This window comes from Hypanus sabinus, chromosome 8, assembly GCF_030144855.1.
Source record: "Hypanus sabinus isolate sHypSab1 chromosome 8, sHypSab1.hap1, whole genome shotgun sequence".
Lineage (NCBI taxonomy): Eukaryota > Metazoa > Chordata > Chondrichthyes > Myliobatiformes > Dasyatidae > Hypanus > Hypanus sabinus.
This window is the reverse complement of record NC_082713.1, coordinates 58,532,933-58,558,174: the sequence shown is the minus strand read 5'-3', so window position 1 is coordinate 58,558,174 and position 25,242 is coordinate 58,532,933. Positions and strand designations below refer to the sequence as shown.

Sequence of the window (25,242 nt, the reverse complement as noted above, 5' to 3'; positions counted from 1 at the left end):
CACTAAACTGAGTATCTCATTCTCCATTTAAATATCTCCTGGGAAATGGAAGGTTGTGAAAGATAACAGAATCCCAAGAACATACCACGTTGTCTTCTATTGTAAAACCTTAAAACTAGTGCAGTAATTATCAGTTAAATAAATAATTTACTTCACAATCCCTGACAAGTTGCTTCTTTTCGTAGAATTTCCTTCCACGCAATCAGATGAGTTATGTCAGTTATTTGGAGCTATCAAATGGCTGTCTTTGAGTAGGAAGTTGTTGATTCAAGTTCTGTTCCAAATATTTGATCACAAAGGCCCGGACTGATGCTCCAGTACCATACCTTCTGTGCCAGATGAACATGAAAGATTTCATGCTGGTAAAATTAAGAAGAGAAGAGGTGCTCACTCAGCACAATATTTAAACCTCAGTCAATGCACTAAAAAAGCTGATTATCTGGTCATTACTGCTCTGATATTTGCAAGTGAGAACAATTCAGCAGGACTACTTTGCTTAAACATGCCCTGGGTTGCTTAGGGTACATAGAAGTTATCCTTGCTCCCTTGTCCATATAATGCCACACTACTTTACCCTCCTTCTGATAACTCAGCTTTTATAAATGAATCGTAATGTCAAAAAAGAAAACAGTGAAATTAAAAGCAGTAATTACACCACAAGCCTCTTCGTACGAACAAACCTAACAAAAAGGAAATTGCATTTTCTCAAGAACGCCTTTCACTTTTAAAACAAATATTTCTAAATTAGCGTTGGCAATTCATGAGGTCTTTTATCCTTAAAGAGCATATTTCTAATGTTATGCAAGAGCCAAGACCATTGCACGCAAGGAGCAAATGGTACTTTGATCGTCATCATAGAATAATGTGCATGGAGTTTGCCCTATTTACAAGGGGCACATTTATTAAGTGACACACACATGTGTACAAAAACATTGATTTAAAAATCTCTGGGAAAGATGTGCAATGCAGCTTGCCTTGAGGCATTTCACTGGATATTCTGTGCCATTTCCTTTTGAGGTCATGTGCAAAGTTTGAATGGGAAACGAATCCAGGGTGTTGCCTCCAATGATGCTAGTTGCACTGGATAAACATATGCTGTGTGACCTTCAGATGTGCTGCTTCCCCAAAATCAATAGATAATGTTTGCTTCCGATGAAGAGAATAGGCGATAAATTTTCATTATGACTGTCAGAGTTATTGATATTACAGGTCAGGCCCTGTGATCAGCATTTTTAATTTACCATTTTATCCAGCAGGTCTTAATTTCAATCTGAGAGTTTTCAGGGCTGTCAAAATAGGTAAATGAAGTTAGACGATGAGGTACATGTATGTCCATGAAACAATTTTGTATTTAAAAACTAACAATACTGAGTAATTAACCATTCATTATCAGATGAGGAAACTATTCAGATTCATTGGGAAAGACTGGGACCTAAATAATTGGAACAATGCTTTTATTAAGAGGCAAAGGTATTGTGATCAGGGCAAGTGGGGGGTACATTTCATATTAAAAGGTAATGGCAATAACAATTTTAGTTCTGGTAAAGACTTTGATCATTCCTTCTAATTTTGACCTAAGGGCAGTGATAATTTATAAAGCGACTGAATTTAATAATAGCATGGCTGCTCATAATTGTTGCGGAATTACATTTATGTAGGAGCTAAAGAAATGCAACAAATTCATTATCGTAATATTCAGGCCTTTGAAATGGAGGTCAGCTCCAGAAAACTTTGCTTTATGAGCTCAGACTGTTCAATACTTCTCTTCATCCTTGGATTCCGATCTGAACTTAATGACAGGAACAGGAAAACTGCTCAGTTCAAGAAAAAAACATCCACTGTGTATGTGGATCTGAGATCAGCACATTTAAACATTGTTTTTTTAAAGCACGTTTGCACATTAAAAAATTAAGTTAATGTGATAACTCTAATCACCAGATTTAATTACAGGGTACTGAATTCCTCCGGCCCAGAAATACATTGGAACAAAGGGAAATTCACTACAATAGGGCTGAAGTCCTGATGAAGGTTCTTGGCCCAAAACGGCAACAGTTTATTCATTTCCATAGAAACTGCCTGACCTGCTGAGTTCCTCCAGCATTTTGTGTGTGTTGCTTTGGATTTCCAGCAACTGCAGAATTTCTCATATTTACAATAGGGTTGTGTGGGGTACCGGCACTTGTTTAAACTCATGAGGTTGGTATGAGAATTTCAGGCAGCACCTCCTGTGAGCAAATGTAGATGCTAATGGCTGCTTTCCCCAGCAGTTAACATTATCATGAATAACTTCAGAAGAACTAACTGAAACTGGCCAGCACAAACCAATGTTATACCTGCAGCACAGAATCTAAACACTGTTAACAGCTTGAAAAGGCACATCTGCCATCTGGATATAACTTTCCGCAGGCACAGCTCAGATGAAGCCATTGTAGCTCTGGATTGTACTATTGCAAGAAGCTTTGAGGCTATGACAGAGCTCCACTGACATTGTGTTTATGTTACAAGAACAGTGAGCACAACTCCGAAACTCTGATTCAGACACAAGCTCTCATTATTAAATATTAACTAATTGAGACCAAGTAAATGCAAGGTTATTGTAAGAACCTATCAGTTTCACAATTGATATTCTTGCCAAGTCTGTCCCATACTTATCTATAAACCCAGCAAACTGGTTGATTCTTACTTCCTTGTCAGTTCCGAAGCAATCAATGCTGGACAATGAATGTCAACCTCGCCAGCAGCATCTGCATTCCACATGGTGCTTCCACCTATCACCTACCTGCCTCCAGCCCTCCCCCTCCTGCTGCTCATTATCCCTCACCATCCTTGTCCACCTACCACCTCATGTCCTGTCTCAGCTTCTCGCTCTCCTCTTTACAAAGGCTATCACCACTCAACACTTTCAGTCCTGAAGTAGGCCCTTGACTCAGAAAGGCAACCATCCCTTCCCATCAACCCCGCCCCACAGATGTGACTTAACCCACGGAATTCTTTCAGCAGCTTGTCTTTATGATATAAAAAGATAAGAAATGCTGGAAACACACAGTTGGGACAGGAGGTAGAAACAGGGTTAATGCTTTGCGACCAAGACCTTGTCCAAATGTAAAGAAAGAGAAAATAAGTTGGTTTTCAGTGCCAGAGAGTGTGGGGGAGGAATGGCTTGACCTCCCATACACCAAGCACCCCCATCTCCATGTCAACTACTTAAGAAAGCCATCAGTGTAATTTGTCAGACTGTCTCACTCTTCCTTCAGTACCTTTCTCCTTACTTTGTAAAAGCCTCCTCAAATCTTGTCTCAGTGATAATTTTTCAATCACCTTTCTCACCTAATTGTTCAGCATCCAATTCCCCTCTATGGTGTACCTTAAAGCTGCCATTTAAATACATCATTCCTGACATCAAATGACTATGTTATTTCTTAAGGGAATCCATTATAGTGTCTAACTGGTACAGTCTATGATTATTCAGTTTATGCAATGAATATATATTGTAAGTGCAATCTACAGCAACTCTCACTTGACCATTTGCATATTGGAACTAATATAAAACTGAAAACTATCTCATTAATACAAGTAATCTTCCTCATTTATTCTTCTGAATCAATCCCATTTTCTATGACCCACAAGCACCAGAGAAAATTCTGAAGAGGAAAATCAAAATAACTTTTGGCAAAGTGGGCACAGTAGAGAAATGATGCACAAGCAAGCAGCCAAAAATCCCTGTGACAAGAATATGGGAATGCATGCATGAGCGGCATGATCTAATCAATATGGTATTTTAGATTGAAACTTCTATTGTAGCACCGATGCTGGATGTGTACTTGTAGAGTAAGCATTTAGGATGCTAACATAAAATTATACAGTAATCAAAACAGAGACTGTGGGTAGAATCTAAGAATAGGAACAGAATGTCAGAGCTGCTCTGCCTTCATATTTATAAGGGAATAACATGTCATTTATGCATCAGCACACAGAAAAGGAAAGCAATCCCTATGAAGCTAATCTAATAATAGACTGTAAGTTAGTGATTACTGTTTCATGTAAAGTAGTTCTTGGTAGCATTAATGGCCTAATTCTGAGGGACTTGCTACGTACTGTGGCGAGACTGGTAACTGGAATACTTCTGACAGATCTACAGGCTCAGGTTTACTGCATGGATTAGCTTGAATTGCCACATTAAATGAAACAGAATAAAATAAAAACAATTTTACACTGAGTGAAGGCCTGACTTATAGGAACTGGCAGGTTCTGTGGCCCAAGGCACAGGATTAGTTTTGCCACTCGATAATTTGACTGATTCACTTCACCGCCCAGAACAGGACATTTTATGCTTGATTTATATGTAATCAAGTCACCTGCTCAATGCTGAGAAAGGCCAAGTCAATCCTAATCTGCTGAGTACTGAGTGTCTGGTGAAGAATACAACACATCAACGTGTTTCCTGCCACACTACGGAGATTTTACTAACATGGTTATTAACTCTTTCTGTCCCTGGTTTTAAAAGCTGTGATAGCATCTATCATAACATTAAATTTGACACTCAACTGAGAATCATTTACCAAATCTGAAATAAGGAAGGTTACTAGAACAAGCCAATCTTTACCAAAGACTGCTTGCCACAAAGTTTGCTCTTCAGTAGTTTCCACTTTGCACTATTTTTGGCCAAATTGCATGCCAATTGTGAAAATACCATTTAAAATCCCCTACCCTATGTTGCAGAATGAAAATCACTTTGTTTCATAGGTATGTTGAAGTAAATATCACAAAATAAGCAATATAAACAAATGTAACATCCAACACCCAGCCTTAGTTTACCCATTATTTATATTGATCTTGAATTAGAATCTAAATCCTGATCTGCAATACCAGGAGATTATTATGATTCTGACCTGAAAGTCCTTCATTCATTCTACTGATACTTGTCGGAATATTGGAAGGTGTCTACATGAGATTAGAAATAATGGTTTTGCATCTGAAATGCTGGTCATTACAACTGTGTCCTATCTTGTTGGATCACAGAAAGCAATCCCAATTAATATGCCCCTAGCCATCCTAATCAATAACCATGAGTTCAGATCAGTTGAATTTAACTCATTCACCAAAAACGAAAGATTGGTGTGCCGACTCAATATTAAATTGAATCATGCTTTTAACCAGATTAAGGTTTATAACCTGAAGAGAACCTGCTGAAAAATAACACTTGCAGGTATTGTTCCAGAATACAAGAATTAGCACTGAGAAAAAGAACATATGAGTTAAATGCAATTTAAAGGCAGTTATTGAGTTATGTAAATCGGGGTCACTGACTAATAAAGTTCAATTACTTCAATTCAATTCTAATTCTTTGTAACCCTTTTTGTGAAGAAGCTTGTGCAATGCAGTACATGCTGCAATTGGATTCGTGAACTACAAGTGCATGATTAGGCAGAGCCCTGTCATGAACAATTAAAGGTGACCTTTTGTCATTTTTAATAACGACAGTGCGCAAATACTTTTCCAATGCTTAAAGGTTAATGAAAATTGTCACTGTACCTCCATTTGTCTCACTGTGGGCCACGATCTTGTTTGTTCGGCAATTTTCAAACACATTTCTATTTTATATGTGTAAGAACTGTAGAAGGCAAATTCTCTTTAGCTGTTTTGGGGCAAAGCAGATGGAGTTCAGACACTATGGGATGTATCATTTATCACAGTGACAGCAGGTATGCAGTAGTGCTCCAAGCAGCCCTGGATAAGTCATCCCTTTTCATATGTAGCAGCTTTAGGGTAGCAATATTGGATTTTCAAGGAAATAAAGAGATTTTAAATTGAATTAAAGTCACAACTCATAAAATACTGCATAACGCCAACCCATTCTTACCTATTATAGAGAAGGTTCCATTGTTTATACAGTAAATGATATTCACAAATCTTTATGGCTACAATGGGTGTGAGAGACTAATATTCATTTTTATGTTACATGAGTATTCAAGTTGACCCTCCCTCTAACCCATTCTATACTATGCAATTCTGACTCCTTTGATGACAGAGAAGCAATAAAAAAACATTTTGTGTACCGAGCCTCTTCATTCAGAAGGTAATTCTGCCTAACTCCAGCAACAGTAATACTGAGAGCCAACCATACCAATATTCACATCGTAGTTCAAAATGTCTGACACTCATTAGCTCTTTCCAGTCATTAAATTTCACTTTGACCAATGACACTGGTGAACAAAATTCAAAGCACAGAAAATATCATAGTAACATGACCTGACTCTAGGTTACATTATGATGAAAGATAAACCCACACATCAACATTCAGAGCAATTAAAATGGTGTGCACCCTCAAAATATTATTTCTTCCCTTGTGCTATTTTCCCCTGCTTTCTCTGCCCACACAGGATTCGCTTGAGTGCTTGCTGACCCTCAGATTGTGGGATCAGTCTTTATTCTTTGGAAGCAGAAGAGAGTCACAGTAACAAACGCCAGCAGCCCAGTCGGTCCGTTGTGTGGGCCTCTTGCGTGCGACATCGGACTACTCCATTTCAAACAAATATAATAAAGTCCACAGCTTTCAACATCACTATATGCAGGGCCAGATAAATGAAAATACTTGTGAATAAAACCTTAAAGTAATTCTAAGCTTTTAAAACCTTAATTCTTTATCCTAATTTAACCTAGATGACAAATTCCAACTCATTTATGCAGAAACTTACTTTTATATATAACTTTTACTTAGGAATACTGTAGAACAGAGGGACCTTGAAGAGGCAGTAGATTGCTCACGGAAAACAGTATTACAGGTAGACATGAAAATGAAGAAAGCATTTCGCACACTGGCATTGAGTGCAGGAGCTGGGACATCATGTCGCAGTTGTACAAAACATTGGTGTCTAGATTTGGTATTCGTTCACTTATTTATTTATTTATTGGAATAGAATGCAGAGTGGGCTCTTCTGTTTCTATGAGCCACGCTGCCTGGCAAGCTCTCAGTTTCATGCTAGCCTAATCCGGGACGAGGTACAATGACCAATTAACCTACCAACCGGCACGTCTTTGGACTGTGGGAGGAAACCACAGCACCAGGAGGAAATCCGTACAGTCACAGGGAGAAAGTATAAACTGCTTGCAGGCAGCGGCAGGAGTTGACCTGTGCCATTTGTACTGTAAAGCGTTGTGCTATGCTACATGCCACTCTGTCTTGTTGCCTGTTATCGGAAAGAAGTTACTAAGCTGGAAAGAGTGCAAAGAAAACTTTCGAGAATGTTGCTAATATCAAAGCCCAAACAGAGGTTGGGTAAGTTAAGGTTACTCCTTGGAGCGTAGGATATTGAGGAGTGGCCTTATAGAGATGCATAAGGTCAAAAAGTACATAGACAGAGTAAGGGCACACAGCCTTTTTCTCGGGAGATCAAAAACTAGAGTGCTTTGATTTAAGGCAAGAGAGACAAGATTTAAAAGAAGCATGAGGGAAAAATTCTTAATGCACAAGATGGTTCATTATTAAAAGACACTTGTTCGGGTACAATACTTATTATTTTCTTTCGAGATACAGTGCAGAACAGGACATTCCGGCCCAACAAGCTGCACCGCCCAGCAGCCTACCTATTTAACCCTGGCCTAATCACACGGCAATATACAATGACCAGTTAACCTACTAACTGGTACGTCTTTGGGCTGTGGGAGGAAATCCGAGCCCCTGGAGGAAACCCACACAGTTACCAGAAAAACGAACAAACTCCTTACCAATGGCACCAGAATTGAATTGTGGACTACAGAACATCCCAAGCTGTAATAGCAACATGCTAACCACCATATAATTGTGGGTACATAGATAGAAAAGATGTAGAGGGTGGTGGCTAAGTGCAGGCAAATGCAACTACCCTTTAGGGGAATCATGGTTGGTATGGATGACTTGCACCAAAGTGCCAGCTTCCACTACGTATGACAATATGATTTTCTTTGTTCTTTTGCAATAGTAAAATAAATCTAATTGGTTTTGAAAATCCCATTCAAGACAATAACTTAGCTCCTTCCTCTAAGTTATTTCCAGTAGAACTGTAAGAAACAAGTGTTACTTCCCAGACTACCTTGCAAAGCCTATTACCCAGCTTCTCAGATATGTAAAGAGAGTTGAACAACCTATGGCTGAAGAATATTTCAGGTTGTTGCTGCCCTTTTCAAGAAGATACTATTTTGAATTTGTACAAGAGCATGGGTTGAAGCACTTGCAAAGGACAAACACAGAGCAAATGGGCCAAATGACAAACTCTTGTGCTGTAAGTTACTAAGGTCCTATAAAAAGACATTTTATTTCCCTTTGGCTTCTCAACCAATCAGGGCAATGTGAGAAACCCATGGGGGCCTTGGGTCAAAGGGAATGGTTGGGCCTTTACCTCATAATTCCAGTACTGCGTGCATAGTCTTCAGGTACATGAAAGATCACCTCCATTCTACTTCATATTAAGTAGGCTACCGAAATAATTAAATCTCACATCTGAATACTGGGCAATTAGTATAGTACTTGAGGTACGATACCCAGCAGGAGACCAACAGACTGGAGAGGAATACATGGGAGAAAACTGGCAAAATATTTTTCAAATACAGCTTTTTACTATTTAAGATTTTGTTTATAAAAATGATCAAAAGTACCATTATAAAACTTACAAATAAATGAAAAAGTTAGAATACTAAAGTTCAGAATTCATTTTATTTATTTGTTGCTTCTCCTTATTGATAAAACCAACAACTATCATTGGAGCTTCGGAGAAAATTGAAATATATAACTTGAACAATGAATTAGAGTATCAACCAACATTGAATCTGAAACAATGTAACAGTAAAACTATGTTGTTTTTATGAATAATCAAAAAATCCAATATTCCAACCTCTACTGAAGCATAAAAGCCCCTGAAGGACAAGCTGATTCAATCAATATTAGTTCATTTCAATTGAAGAGCTGTACAATATCTGTGCTGATGATTTTATGGATTTCATTACCTGTTGGTGAGATGATTCCTGGCGATAAGAGACCTGGGACAGCATGGGGTATGATGCGTGAATTTTCTGGCAAAGAGACACTCAGGGTACGCTTTGGGGGTCTTCCAGGCCTCGAGCTGTCATGAAAGGAAAGAGGTTTGTTTTAATTGTTGTAGTTAATTTCAAACAAATAAAATTTTAGACTGGTACCAATATGTTTCCCAAATTCCAATTTATAGCAGCATGAAATGTAAAAATGTAAATCCTGCGGAACATCTACCAAAACTTGTACTTTTTTCTATTTCTGCTCATCCATGGGAATCTGAACACTACAGCCAAGGCCTGAGTTTAATGTCCATCTTTAACTGTCCATAAACCAAGTGGCTTAGCACACCGTTTCAGAGGGTAATCACGATTGAATCACATTGTTACAGGTCTGGAGATCAGATTAGGAAAGGGTGACTGATATGTTTTCCTAAAGGACACGGGTGAACAAAATGGATTTTTATAACAATCCAGTATTTTCAGTCACCATTACTGAACTAATTACTTATTCAATATTTACTAAACTATCTGAATCTAAATTCCATAACTATGTGATAAGATTTCAATTCCTGCCTTCAGGTCAATAAGCCAGACCACTCTATTCTCATTAACCACCATACCCATTCTGCTCTTGGGGAACACGGGGAAAGGCCGCGAGGTGGAAACAAAAAATATTTGAACCTCATTTTCCTTCAACATTATTCATAATCGAAAGGATTTTATTACTAGACCATGTTAAATTAAATGCCTTTATTGCACCAGTGGGATTTGTTAATGTCTATTGATTTCCAAACAAATGCAAGTTGTAAAGCAAAAACTTGGGTCTGAATTGCACTGCATAATGTTTGAAAGATCTGAAAGGAAAGGAAAGAGCTTAAGTTTCCAAATAATACAGTGGCCTTCATCAGTGAGCAAGTCAAAAAAGGATAATAAGTGGTTCCTTGCCAAGTAAAATTAACTCTGTAAAAGTATAACATGAGAAAATCTGCAGATGCTGGAAATTCAAACAACACACACAAAATACTGGTGGAACACAGCAGGTCAGGCTGCATCTATAGGGAGAAGCGCTGTCGACGTTTGGCCACCGTGTGGCCTTTTATATATTGGTGAGACCCAACACAGACTGGGAGATCATTTCGCTTAACACCTACGCTTGGTCCGCCAGAGAAAGCAGGATCTCCCAGTGGCCACACATTTTAATTCCACGTCCCATTCCCACTCCTCTACTGTCAAGATGAAGCCACACTCAGGTTGGAGGAACAACACCTTATATACCAGCTGGGTAGCCTCCAACCTGATGGTATGAACATTGACTTCTCTAACTTCTGTTAATGCCCCACCTCCTCTTCTTACCCCATCCCTGATATATTTAGCTATTTTCCCCCCTCCTTTTTTTTCTCTCTTTCTGCCCATCACTCTGCCTGTTCTCCATCTCCCTCTGGTGCTCCCCTCCCCCTTTCTTTCTCCCTAGGCTTCCCCTGCCATGATCCTTTCCCTTCTCCAGCTCTGTATCCCTTTTGCCAATCACCTTTCTAGCTCTTAGCTTCATCCCACCCCCTCCGGTCTTCTCCTATCATTTTGGATTTCCCCCTCCCCCCACTACTTTCAAATCTCTTACTATCTTTCCTTTCAGTTAGTCCTGACGAAGGGTCTCGGCTCAAAACGTCAACTGCGCTTCTCCCTATTGACGCTGCCTGACCTGCTGTGTTCCACCAGCATTTTGTGTGTGTTCCGTAAAAGTATGTTTATTTTAAAACTACAAGGTCTCAATATTAAAAATGTTTTAACAATACAAGAATTGGATTTAAAAAAAGAAATGTTTCTCAGAGAAAAGCAACTTAGAAAATAATCGTAAAAGATTCTTCAGTCACGGGAGATCTAAAGGAACACACAAAAAATGTTGGAGGAACTCAGCAGCTCAGGCAGCATCTAAAGAAATGAATAAACAGTTGATGTTTGAGGCTGAGACCCTTCATCAGGACCGGAAAGATGCTAGAATAAAAAGATGGGTGGAGGGGAAGAAGGACTAGCTAGAAGGTGATCGGTGAAGCTTGGTGGATGGGAGAGTTAAACGGCTGGAGAAGGAGGAATCTGATAGGAGAGGACTGAGGGAAAAAGGGAAGAATGGGGGGCACCGGGGGAGGTGATAGACAGGTGCAGAGGACTAATAATAAGATTATTAAGGGATTGGACACACTGGAGGCAGGAAGCATGGTCCCGCTGATGAGTGAGTCCAGAACTAGAGGCCACAGTTTAAGAATAAGGGGTAGGCCATTTAGAACAGAGATGCAGAAAAACTTTTTCACCCAGAGAGTGGTGGATATGTGGAATGCTCTGCCCCAGAAGGCAGTGGAGGCCAAGTCTCTGGATGCATTTAAGAGAGAGTTAAATAGAACTCTTATAGATAGCGGGGTCAAGGGATATGGGGAGAGGGCAGGAACGGGGTACTGATTGTGTATGATCAGCCATGATCACAGTGAATGGTGGTGCTGGCTAGCAGGGCCTAATGGCCTACTCCTGCGCCTACTGTCTATTGTCTATAGACAGTTGAGAGACCAGAGTGGGGAATGGAAAAAAATTACTGGGAGAAGAAATTGATGTTCACGCCATCAGGTTGGAAGCTACCTGGACGGAATATGTGGTGTTGCTCTCCCTACTGACAGTGGTCTCATCGCGGCAAATGAGGAAGCCGTAGGCTGACATGTTGGAATAGCAATGGGATTAGGAACTGAAATGGTTAGCCACCAGGAAATTGCACTTTTGGTGGATGGAGAGGAGGTTCTCCACAAAGCAGTCCTCCAATTTACTCCAGGTCTCACCAACATGGAGGAAGCCACATCAAAAGTGCCAGATACAAGTGATGGCCCCGACAGATTCACAGGTGAAGTGTCACCTCACCTAGAAGGGCTGTTTGGAGCCCCAAATAGAGGTAATGGAAGGGAAAAGCGGGCAGGGGTGGTGTTTCTGTTGCTTGCAGGGATATGTGCCAGGAGTGAGATTGGTGGGGTAGGACAAAGGGAATCATGGAATGAGTAATCCCTGCAGAAAGTGGAGGGAGTGGTAGGATTCCAGTGAAGATGGCAGAAGTTAAGGAGAATGACGTGCAGAATGCAGGGGTTCCTGGGGTGGTAGCTGGGTATCTCTATCCCTGTTAAGGTAGCAGGAAGATGGGGTGAGAGCAGATGTCCAGGAAATAGAGGAAATGCAAGTGAGGACATCACCAATAGTAGTGGAAAGGGAAACCTCATTCTTTGAAGGAGGAGCACAACTCTGATATCCTAGAAAGGAAAGCCTCATCCTGTGAATAGAGTCAGCAGAGATGAAGGAACTGAGAAACAGGTAACAGGGTTGGAAGAGGTTTACTCAAGATAGCTGTGGGAGTCAGTATGTTTATAAAAGATGTTGGCCATCAGTTTATCTCCAGAGATGGAGACAATGATCTAGAAAAACAGGGGTGGAGATGTCAGAAATGGACCAAGTGAATTTAAGGGTAGGGAGAATGTTGGAGGCAGGATTAGAATCAGGGTTAATATCACCAGCAATATGTTGTGAAATCTGTTGATGAAATTGATGAGCTCACCATGGGTGCGTGAAGCAGCACCAATGCAGTCATCAATGTAGTGAGGAGGAATTGGGGAGCGTTACTAAGGAAGGCTTGGAATATATACTGTTCTACATAGCCAACGAAAAGGCAGGCATAGCTGTGGCATGTGTGGGTGCCCATGGCTATCCCTTGAGTCTGGAAAATTGGGAGGACCTGAAGGAGAAATTGTTGAGGGTGAGGACCAGCTCTGCCAGACTGAGGAGGGTGCTGGTGGAGGGGGACTGGTTAGATCTTTCATTCAGAAGGACAGCCAGACGACTGAGGGTGGTGGTAGTGGAGGGGAACTGGTTAGATCTTTCGTTCAGAAGGACAGCCAGATGGCGGAGGGTGGTGGTAGTGGAGGGGAACTGGTTAGATCTTTCGTTCAGAAGGACAGCCAGACGACTGAGGGTGGTGGTAGTGGAGGGGAACTGGTTAGATCTTTCATTCAGAAGGACAGCCAGATGGCAGAGGGTGGTGGTGGAGGGGAGGTGAATTTAGAAAATAATCGTGATCTGTTTTGAATTGGTTTTCAAAGCACCTGAGGGGGTTCCTGCAAATGAGATTGGAATTCGAAATGATTGTTCAGATCACAGCAGAGAAAGGCAATGGGCTTGCCTAAGTGTTTCCAGAGAGCGAATTTAAATAAGTTTCCACAAACTTAGGACAATGGGGTGAATGGGAAGAATAAAAGATGAAAGCGAAAACATTTTTACCAGTTAAGTTGTAAATACATCACCAACTTGTTCAGGGATTAATAACTTTATTCTAACTGCCTGAAGATCTCATTTGTGCAGAATCCCCTACAGCAAAACAATCACAATTGTAAATTCCCAAGCAGATCAATAGCATACATTTTCATGCATTACTGGATAAATAGGCAAGAAGATATTCACTCAAACAATTTGCAACTAAAATGCTCAACAGAACACGTTATCTGATCTAACATGGCTTTAACAGAGCAGAATTGCAGCAACTTTAATGAGAGTTATTAAAATTGTCAGAAGCAAGAGGATGCAGTACAATTTTGTAAACTAGCAGTTTTGATGAGACCTTTTAAAAACAATTTTCTGCTAAAAACTCAAACTCTCACCAGCTTATTTGATACAAGGTTCCTCCAACTAGTTTTTAAACTAGAACTGATTTCATTTTTAAACACAATTCTTCCTTCCTAGCACATGATTACCACTTCCTGAGCCTAGTTTTACGATCACAATGCAAACTGATTAACCCAGGGTGTCATAGTTCGGCAATGATTTGGTTCAGTGTGACAGAAATTGAGCTCATGAAATTATTGCTGGGGTCATGGCCGAAATCTACACTGAACTGACCCTCATCTTTGTTGTTATTGTTTTTTTAATCATTTATGTGTTATGTGTATTATCCACAAGGCCAGCATTTATTGTCCATGTCTAATTGTTGTTTTAAAGGAGGAAGAGTTGTTAAGAGTGAGTCTCTTCTTGAAATATTGAACATGGTGTTTGGAAATGCTCCCAGAGTTTAGTGGTAGGAATAGTCCAGATTTAGAGCCAGCAATAATGAGGGAACAGTAAAATATTTCCAAGTGAAGAGGTGGTCTTTCTAAGCATCTGCCACCCTTGCCCTTCTGCAAGGCAGAATAAGCACGACAGTCAAGTACAATGATGCTGTTCAACATGTGCAGTGAATCTGGTTAATGATATTCACTACATCTACAGAGTGTCAGCAGTAGAAGAAACAAGTGTTCAGGATAGTGGACAGGATGCCAGATAAGTGGCACATGTGGTCCTGAATGCTGTTTGAGTGTCCTTGGGAGATCACTCTTCCAGGCAAGTAGAAAGCATTCTAACCAGCTGTGGCGTTATGTCCTATGGATGGCAGAAATGTTTTGGAAAACTGGGAGATGGATCTCTAGCTGTATGGTTCAGAGAGACAGCAAGGCCGGCCCTCCACAGCCAAGCCAGGTAAGGGTGGCCAGGTGTGGGTAGTACAATGAATCTAGCCTGGGCACTGAATCCAGCTTCCCTTGCCCCAATCTTTTCAACAAGCATCCTCCAACACAGCAAAATCAAGTCTCATCTTGGAGTTTAAAACAATTTTTGAAAGGTGTTTATCTCACCAAAAATAACACTTTCATGTGAAGGCAGATCTGCTTTTAGAAGATTTATCATGTGGTTAAAGGGAGGGTACAACACTGGAATAAACTCTCCAAGCACAATAACTTCACCAAAAATGCCAAATTAAACTAATACTCTTCAGGCTGCACATGATCACTGTTCTTCAATTCCCCGTCTATTCATTTGTCTATCTAAGAGCTTCTTAAACACCAGTCATTTCTGCTTTCACCAGTCTTCACAGCAGCTTTTATTTTAAAAAAAACTTACCCACATATCTCCTTTAGACACAAGAGATTCTACAGGTGCTGAAAATTCAAAGTTACACGAACAAGATGTTGGAAGAATTCAGGTCAGGCATCCTCCAAGGAAGGAAACATACACTCGATGTTTTGGGCTGAGACCATTCATCAGGACTCTTTTGAACTTCCTCTTGCTCACCTTAAATGCATATCCTTGAGTGCTTGACATTTGTATCCTAGAAAAATTGTTCTGTCCCTATCCATGCCTCTCAGCATCTTATAATCTTCCATCAGGTCTCCCTCAGCCTTCAATACTCCAGATGAAACAACACATTTATACAACCTCTCCTTATTGTTCATACCCTCTAATCCAGGGAACATCCTGGTAATCCTTTTTTGTACCCTTTCCAGTGCTTTTGCATCCTTCCCATAATGGGGTGATCAGAATTGGACACAATATTCCAAGAGCTGCCTAACTGAAGCTTACATAGCTGTAACATGACTCCCTGTTTCTTTTATTCTATACTGTAACCAATGAAGGAATGCAGGCTACTGCTTTCTTTAACACTCTTTCTACTTCTGTGGCCACTTTCAATGATTTACAGACTTGGACTCCAAGATCTCTCTGTATATTAACGCTAGATGCTGTGGAGATTAGCAGACCCAGACTGCTTCCATTGGCAATGGTCTTGTCCAATTATGTTGCTTTCTCAAGTCAAAAGGACAATACTGTCACCAGGATGGAGGACAACTGCACCCAGTAAAGTGGCCACTGAGTGTATGCTTGTGGTCTTCTGTTGCTGTAGCTCATCCATGTCAAGGTTTGATGTGCTGGCTGTTCGGAGATGCTCGTCATTAGTGTAACGCTTGGGTGTTTGAGTTACTGTCACCGTGAACTAGTCCGACTTCTCTAAATCAGAAGGCACTTTTGCCCACAGAACTGCCACTCACCAGATTTGTTTTTGTTTCTCACACCATTCTCTGCAAACTCTAGAGATTGCTGTGCGTGGAAATCCAAGAGATTCCAGCAGTTTCTTCTTCTTCTTCATGCGCTGTGCACGTTACACGCCTGGGCGATCATGGCTCTCCACATCGAACGATCCCTTGCGGCGTCAATGACATCTCGCACATTTAGATCTGTTAGTTCTTTCACAGTGCCCATATATTTTCTTCTTTATCTTCCTCTTCCACGTTTCCCAGGCATACAGCCTTGTAATGTAAGGCATTCTATTTCTCCCTTTCTGGGACATGGCCCAGGAATTTAAGTTTCTTCTCATTTAATGTTCTCATTAAAGATCTTTTTGTATGGGCACGTCTCATTAGTTACCCTACCTCTATATGATATTTTCAGCATTCTTTTAAGAAACCATATTTCTCTTGCTTCTAAGTTTCTTTGGAGTTCTGGTGTTATAGTCCCTGTTTCAGAAGCATACAGCAAGATTGACCAGATCTAACATTTTAGTAGCCTCAGCCTTTAAACCACCCCATCTGACACCAACAATCATTCCACGGTCAAAGCCGTTTCATTGCATTTCTTCACCATTCTGACGTTTGGAATTAACAACTACTGAACCTTCATGCTTTTATGCATAGAGTTGCTGCCACATGATTGGCTGATTAGATATTTTGATTAACTAGATGTACAGGTATACCTAATAAAGTGGCCACTGAGCTTAGGGGCACTAATTGTAATCTATCAGTATCTTCAACCAATAACCTAACACTCAAGTCCAGCCAGTACTCAGTACTGTTCTACCCACATAAGAAATAAATGAATCATTTTTGATGTGGTAAAAGCTGTTAGCATTTTTCATCCCTTTGCCATTGAATTCTGAGGCATTCTCAAACCTAGTCCCACCATTATGGGACATTTCCCAAACTGCAGGGGTCTAGTATTGCCATGAAATGTTCAACAATAAGTCCTCAGAGAATATGAAAATGTGGCCAAGCATCTTCTGTACTTTATATCATAACACCATATCCTGCTGTATGTAGATAAACATATAACTGAGATATAAAAAAGAGATTTTTGCAGCTGTGGGTGAATATCAAATATGAAAAAAACTAACTTGATTGGTTACGCTTATATTACTGGATTGCTTAAACCATCTCTCCCGCTTCTCTCCTGATACTGGGATTATCATTTCAGTGTTCATTCTGGCAATCAGCATCTGCCAGACATGGTGCACTGTAGTCCTCTGGGAAAGGTGTCTTAAGGTCCTAGTAATGACAGGTTTCATCAAATACATCATATTCAACTGAATGTCAACTTTGAAATCCATCACGCTGCGCTGGGGTCAGCAAGAGCTTGCCAGAGACCTGGCTTCATCGGAGCTCCTCTGTGTCTCCAGCATCTTCTGTTTTAACTCATTTTCATCTGTCCTTCCAGCTTGTATCCCATGTGGAAGATATGCAGCAGATCGGATGCTCAGGAGTCATGAATGTGATTTTGCCATCTAGTGTCAAGGGAGCTTCAGACAAACCAGCAATGATGAGAGCGAACAGTTGTAGCTTGACATTTATCTCTGGTCAGAAAGTCAAATTATCAACCGATGTGCAGAATTTAAAATTAATAACAGGCACCTAGAGCTACTGGTACCCCTGAACCCTATTAATGGACAAATGCTGCAGCCTACAGAATATCTCCCCCTGTCCTATGACAATGCAAAATGCAAACTAATGCCTTCATTATATTACATCCATCAAATAATATTTTGACACTGGAATATTTAAAAAAATAAAATAAAATATATATATATAGTTCTCATTGATATTTGCTCTATTTTTATATTTGTCCACAACTGGCCTCATGTAAATTCATGCAAAAGGGTTATTCAGACTGAGCTCCACACTTAATGAGAGCTTGCATCTGAAATACTCTCAATCCCAAAGCCATTTATGACTTCCAGCGGTAAAGCTACAAGGACAGAATTTCCAATAGATGGTCCCATTTATTCTATTGCAGCCTGACTGATAGCAACCTAACCAGTGGAAGTGATCAATGAATTATTAGCACACAGCTTACCTAACACATTAAAGGCTCTTGTAATTATTTGTCCTCATTTAAACATAGCATTGGAAGGCAGGTGACTATGGTAATAACTATAAGTTAAGTTCATTTCACCTCTCCGTACCACTTCAAGAAAGCTCTTAAAATTGCTTATTTTTATTTAGAAAACTTCTCAAAGAGATAACTTCATAGATGTCTTTCCAGCATTAAACTTTAAGCTGGTATGTATATATAAATTAAAAGTTTTCAAATGTAACTTTTTAAAGAACATTATGATTCAGCAACAGAGCAAAATCTGTTAATAATTTATCAGTACAACTATCACTGAGTCAACAAAATCTTAAAATCCTCTGTAGATATATATAGCAAAACTTTGGATTAAGTATGAATCAAACAAGTTGCAAGGTTTCAGCACTTTAACTGCATGTAGAACTGATTGGAATTAGATAGGGTTTTTGAAATATGGGTCAATAAACTGCAATAATATCTTTTAAAAGTACTATTGATTCACCATTTTTATAAGGTGAGTGTACAATGTTCTCTTTAAATGTGAACAAGCAGACCAGACAGAACTCAATGAAAGGTGCGGTTTGGTTTGTATCCTATGCATCATCTTCTTCCTTTGCACACCTTGCAACCCACCGTGTGGTTTAGCTGTGCCTACACTGGCAGGGAGATAGGACCCTCTGATAAAGCGCAGCACTAAACCCCAGGAGAAAGGGAAAAGTGAAAGCACACGGGAGTCTGCAGATTTTAGAAATATTGAGCAACACAAAAATACTGAAGGATTTCTCACTGACAAAATTTAGTAACCAGCTCCAGTAGTTGGATTGTAAGACTCACATCAGCTGCATGGAAATTTATTTTAGAGGCCTTTATTTTCATCACTCTTTCGCAGGAATTCCCTCCCTAAACCTTTCTTACCCCCACTCTTCCTTTTTTGATCTGCATGTTGGGATTTACGACATAGGTGGTACAGAATGAGTACAAATTGTTTCAAGTTGATTGTCAGACAAATAACCCAGAGAATTTACTCAGTCAGGCAATATACTTCAGGGATGTTTTGACAAAAAAAAACATACTCCTCAAAACATGGAGGTATGTTCAGCCAAGGAAGCAGGCTCAAACATCCACACTATTAGAGATATACTGTACTTGCTTCTGCATTAATGCCAAAGGGATCACAATTGAGGCAAATGGGGTGATTTGCTGAACTGAACATTACCCTATTACTTTTATTTTTATGAGACATTTGTTTAATGTACATCTGTATTTCCAAAGCAACTCTGTGAAGCTCAATATTCTCTCCAGGTCATCAACCCAATGCTGACAGATTGGCATCAACGTAACGGTGTCTTCACAAACCATCAAACGATACCTTTTCAACTGAGTGTTTCTAACTAATCAGCAGAGACTGAAGAAAGCCCATGACCAGTCTGTACTCTCCTAAGAGGCCAATCATTCTGACAACGGTGATAAGGAGCGGGCACATTTCAACTGAGCTCTTTGGCCTTACCCCTCCCAAAGCTCCATTCCTTAGCTACTGGAGTGAATCAATACAAATGCTCATGATGGTTTCTCTAAATAAGGACATTTATCAAACTAATTACACCTTGTTTCCTTTCATTCAGAAAGGTGTTCCTCTAATGTCTTTAGGTACTTACCAGATAACTTAGAAAGCCCAAAACAAACTTAACCTTTAGGCTACCTTGATCCTCAAAGGTGTCCCAGCCCCAATCAATGCATTTAAGATTTGAGAAATTGGTAAAAACAGACACAAATGTTAACAGCTTGCTAATCCAAAGGGAAATAGAGTTAATTGTGCAATCTGTACATTCTGTGAGAAGAAAGCAAACTAAGAAATCTACTGATCAATCAACAAATCCAAGAATCTGGGCTCGTTTGGAGCAAGAGGCAGAATTTAAAGGCCTATGAATTTTTTTTGAGCTGTGCATTTCATGAACAAAGGCACATGTTCATCACCTCGCAGTCATTTTGCATCATTGGAAGTAACTGAGGAATTCTGACTGAACTCTTCAATCCGTATGCCACTAATGATCATTATTAACCAGAGCACAGTTCCCTTCTTAATGACAACTCAAAGAATTGGAACTTCTTGCTTTAAAATAATGAAGGCTGGAATGGAGCCAGGGAAGAACAATTTGAGAAGTACGCAGCTGTATTGAGATAAACATTAAAGAACACAACCATATCTAGTTTGAATTCAGACTGTCCTACTGTGAACATACCTCTACTGTTAAATTCCTCAGCACACAGAGCTTCTACAGGGTATAAATTACTGTCCTATTGTGCATAATTTCTGGTTACAATAATTCTGATATCACAAAGTGAATATATTCTTGATGATGTACTTGTCCAGAGCAAATGCATTTTGTTTTGAGTTTTTGCAACCAAATGAACCTGCAATTATTTTTAATGCTTAGAATAGAAAAATAAAGTGTGTCCTTAACCTGCACGGGAGTTCACACAGAGAAGCATATTTATCATGGAATTAACAGTGGTGTTCAATTCACTCAGCAAAAGCTCTTGAATGTAAAGGTATATTGGAAATATAATACGAATTAATAATCTATTGTCACTTTGCTCTGAATGTAATTTATCAAATGAAAGTTGGCTAATATTCTTTTACACATTTTTGCCTGTAACCATCATATTTTGAGTAACTGCAGTTAACCCAAGAGTTTCTTGTTAATCTGTAATGTATTCAAATATAATTTACATAGAAAAATGAACGTTGGTGAGAATTCATTCTGTTAATTTTTCTGCGATAACCAATTTATCCCAGATGAATAGTGTACATTTTGAGTGTAACATTCCCCAAGGAAGTAAGAAGTCCCCAGCTACCAGAAGAGTTCTCTTTCTATTTGAATGGAATACAAGAAGCTGTTTCTGTACTAATGAAGGAATTTTCAGCCAGATTTCAAATTACCAGCGTTTTTGAATCCGAAGGATACTTTGGCCTTTTGTCCGATGCGTACTGAGTAACATACTTGACCAATTTCTGTGTAATGAATTAGATTTTCCAAACTTACCTAGAATAAAATTTTGTATGAATTGAAAAGAATTGCCTACAATCAACCCATCCTCCTGCTCCCCCTTGTCTCTCTGTTTGTGATAATCTAACAGAAGTGACAATGCTTAGATTGGTTTGTTTTTCTGATTGTTTTCCATTACATCGATATATTTCTGATTCAGCTATATATATGAACTCCTGTGCTAATTTTATAGGTTAGTGAATGGCACTAAAATGGTTCTATTAACTTCTCTCAAAGAAAAAATTGCAAAAGTACCTGTCACAGACAAGGGGTTCTAACTGACTGACCTGGGTTAATGCCACTGACAATCAATCTCCTTCTTACCTTCTCATGTTCTGTCCTCGCCTTTCCTTCTGGGATTGGAGTCCCAATAATGGCAGCAATGGCTTCTTCAAGTCTGCCTTATAGTCTAACAGTTATCACCTAGCTATCCCCTAAATTGGATTAGGCCTGCGTCAGAGATTGTGCGGGCAAGCAGCTGATGAATTTTACCTATCTGAAGTGTGTTCTGATTGTAGAGTTTGATCAATCTTGGAAATTCAGAACTTTAGCTCAGCGCTGAAGGTGCCTTGGTATTCAGAGCTTGTGCATCATTGCCCGCTCAGAGATTAATCAAGAGGAAAATAATATATCTCTTCCTTATTTCAAAGCCTGCTTTAATTTTACGAGTGACACCTCATTTGAAGCTTTTTACTTTTAAAAAAACAAGGCAAAATGTATCCAGAGTCATCAGCAACATGATACTTTGACTCACTGATGGCAAAACAATCAGACGGCAGAACGAATGCACTCCATTACACAACTAATCTGATTAAAGCCAAGCAGTGCTATCGATGCTTAATGAACAATCAACATTAATCACTTTTGCAGTGTTCAAGCTCTTAACTTGATACTTTGTGTTATTTATTACAATGGGTATACAAGTAAACACCGTTTTATTACACAATATGGACCCAGTACATGATGTTCAGTTTATCAGTGACAGTTTTCACTTGTTTACTCATTCAGTTTGAGTGGATGCTTTCGTTTGCAAAGACAATAGCCAAAGAATACAAACCTTAAAACTTAAATGAGCCCTCTCTGCAATTAAATCTAATTATAAGCATCTTCCTTCCAATCGTAACATATCATCTAGCAACACATGTGACTTTATCCACAAGATCTTGAACACCTATGGCACTTTGTAATGAACAACATATTGGAAAGAGTGTTGCTGTCCTTTAGTAAATATACCTGGAAAAACAGCTTAACGCTCAAAGAAACAGGAAATGGAGCACTGTGTTTTTGAACTAATCTCCACAACTTGTAGTCTGCAGAACAAATAAGTTTTGAAACATAGTTGGCATATTCACAGATGTTTACTATCATTAATGATCAAAGCATTAATTTAGAGAGACATGTTTTAGGTCAAATTTATCTCCGCCATCTTTATGTTATGAATCATATGTCAGCTATTGATATACTGAAATATTAATAGCTAATTCTACATCTCACTAAAAACAACACAAAATGAAGGTTTATGGAATGGAAAAGTCAATTGCATTTATATGGTGTTGGGAAATCTTTATGGTGCCATAGTTTTAATTTTAATTTAAACTCAAGTCTTTATGCATACGTTCAGGGATTTTAGACCACTTAATAACATTATATCAATGATAAGTATCCTTCAGAGAATTATATGAGAATAAGCAGAAATTGGATTGTGTACATTTCTCCACAGTGCATGATTCGATTTCAATATAAAAATGAATCAATTTGCAAAGGGAAAGGGGTTTACTTACACCAAGTGCAAGGAAGAACCCAGACAACACAAGAACAGCTCACATCTCGTCACTCCTGTGAATTAGGACCACGAATAAATGGCCAGTAGAGGGTGCAGGCAATGATATATTAAGGTCTATATCAATGTTACTTAAAGGGAACTAACCTGAGCAGGTGTTAGGGTCCTAAGCATTGGTGCTTAGTGCTGGAAACCTGCCTCGTGGCTACATGTAAGATAAATACTTAATATTGCACCAGCTCTTCCTTGGGAACCTCACTACCAAGCCACTCACCAGCTTGTGACCCTCACTACCTCCCCTTCCACTAATCATACACCCAACTCACCATCACATCAACTGATCTTCCACTTGACCCAGTTCACTGACAATCTGTCTCCTAAATCTATCTCCCCATCTCCCGACCTCACTGTTGCTTTGGCACTTGAACCACTGTTCCCACCCATGACGCTTGAATCCTCCTATATTCACCAGCCCAGCAATTTGGTATACAACCTCGCTCAGTGACGATCCATTTCCCAATTCCTTTAACCTGGCTGTCTACTGCCCAACCCTTACCATCTCATCTTGACACGGTACACAACATGAAATAACCCAATGCTTGAAGTCACAATGTGTCCCACTGGGTACTCACTCCTGTGATCTGGACATGGATCTCACTGTTGTCTTTGCACACTTGCCCTGCCGTGACAGAAGGCAGGACACAAAGTGTTTTTGCAGCAGCAGGAGCACACAGCAGTAATACTTGTTGGTCTGTTCTCATCAACAAACAGAACCCCCCCCCCCCAATTTTAAGTGACTTCTCATTTCAATAATTGAGGGGAAAATGTGATGCAACTCAGTTTCCAACTAAATACAACATGTGGCTTGATGAAATGCCTTGGCCTGAATCGTTTGATTGTTTATTCCTCTCCTTAGCTGCTACTTGACCTGCTGAGCTCCCCTGGGGTTGTGCGCACACTGCTCAAGAGTTCCAGCCTCAGCAGAATCTCTTGGATCAAACACAATGTCATTGACACTGGTATCAAATGTGTGTGGGGCTGGGTCAGTCCTGCAAGATAACCATCTCTACCATTATTTCTCATCTTTGGTGTACGTAACCAAAGGTTAAGACAAAAAAAGGGTTAAATGTCTTCCTTCTGTTCCATAACGTTCCTGAAATTCTATTCAACTCTAAAACAGATTTTCGATCATCTCCATTCTCAGTGCATGGACATTATGATTTGTCCCCTAACGCTGTAGAAATATATCCATGAATGCCACATCAGGACAGGTTCCCTGTACGGTTAAGTTCTTAATTAGAGCAATGTCATCAGAACATGACTGGTCTCCAAAGGGAGGGATAACAAATCAGTACTTGAATCAGCCCAAGTCAACACAAAGAAGTGCTTCCATAAAATTAATCAATTGTGACATGGCTGGTTCCTTGAAGTTGGTTACAAGATGTAGTAAACTGACTGAATTCTCAGTCTGGGAAATACTACATGGTGTAAAAAATATCTAAACAGGGGTAAAAAGAATAATTGTGTTAATAGAAGATAGAGGAGGGGAGATTTTGAGCCTGGTAGAAATAATTGTGAGGGAATCAACACTCACTGTTTTTAGTGAGTTTTAGTAAGTTTTACTCAACAAACACACACACACACACACACACACACACACACACACAGAGTATATAAAATCAAATTGAAATAGCATGAACTTGACCTCCTTCTCCCATGGCCTACTCTCCTCTCCTATCGGATTCATTCTTCTCCAGTCCTTTGCCTTTCCCACCTTTCACCTCCTAGCTTCTTACTCCATCCCATCATCCACCCACACCCTGACTTCACCTTTTGGCTTGTCATCCGTCCCGTCCCCCATCTTTTTATTCTGCCATCTTCCCCCTTCCTTTCCTGTCTTGATGAAGGGTCTCGACCTGAAACATCATTTCCATAGATGGAGCCTGACCTACCAAGTTCCTCCAGCATTTTGTGTGTGTTGCTGTGAAATTGTTGGATGTACCTGACAACCATGCATTAAACTCAACAGAAACAAAGTCAGGGTTGGCCATTCAATGAAATCGTTATCAGCATGATAAGACTTCCAAACAACCTCTCCAGCACTGAAAATTAACTTCATCAAATTATGGGGTATTGTGTCGACAGAATAACATTAATTAGGAGATTATATGAAAAATAGATAAAGATTTTAATTAATTTAAATCCTTTGCTCTCTTTTATCACTATTAGCCAACATCCTCTTTTGCCCAGTTTTATTGCATTTGCTGTGCCTATTGAAAAAGAATTAACTATTTCGACTGACACTTGGCAGTTCAAACTGTGTATTGTTCCTTTCACAGTACTTCAATTTAATTGGTTCAAGAGACAGGCGGTTGCTTCTCATGTTCATAAAAGAGTGAAGCATTCTGGATGACTGGCTGACAGGAACATCCAGTCCAAGGGCCATGAGTAGACTTGGGAACAGTGCAAGTTTAA

At 39.7% G+C, this 25,242-nt stretch overlaps 1 protein-coding gene across 5 annotated transcripts in view; it reads right to left on the bottom strand.

The window, feature by feature from the left end:
* Window positions 1-25,242, bottom strand: part of dacha (dachshund a) — a 375,715-nt gene that overhangs the window by 195,378 nt on the left and 155,095 nt on the right. For all 5 annotated transcript variants that reach the window (XM_059977288.1, XM_059977289.1, XM_059977292.1 and 2 more), the window contains exon 2: window positions 8,980-9,095. In XM_059977288.1, the coding sequence (XP_059833271.1) occupies window positions 8,980-9,095 (116 nt within the window). The remainder of the gene's footprint in view (window positions 1-8,979; window positions 9,096-25,242) is intronic.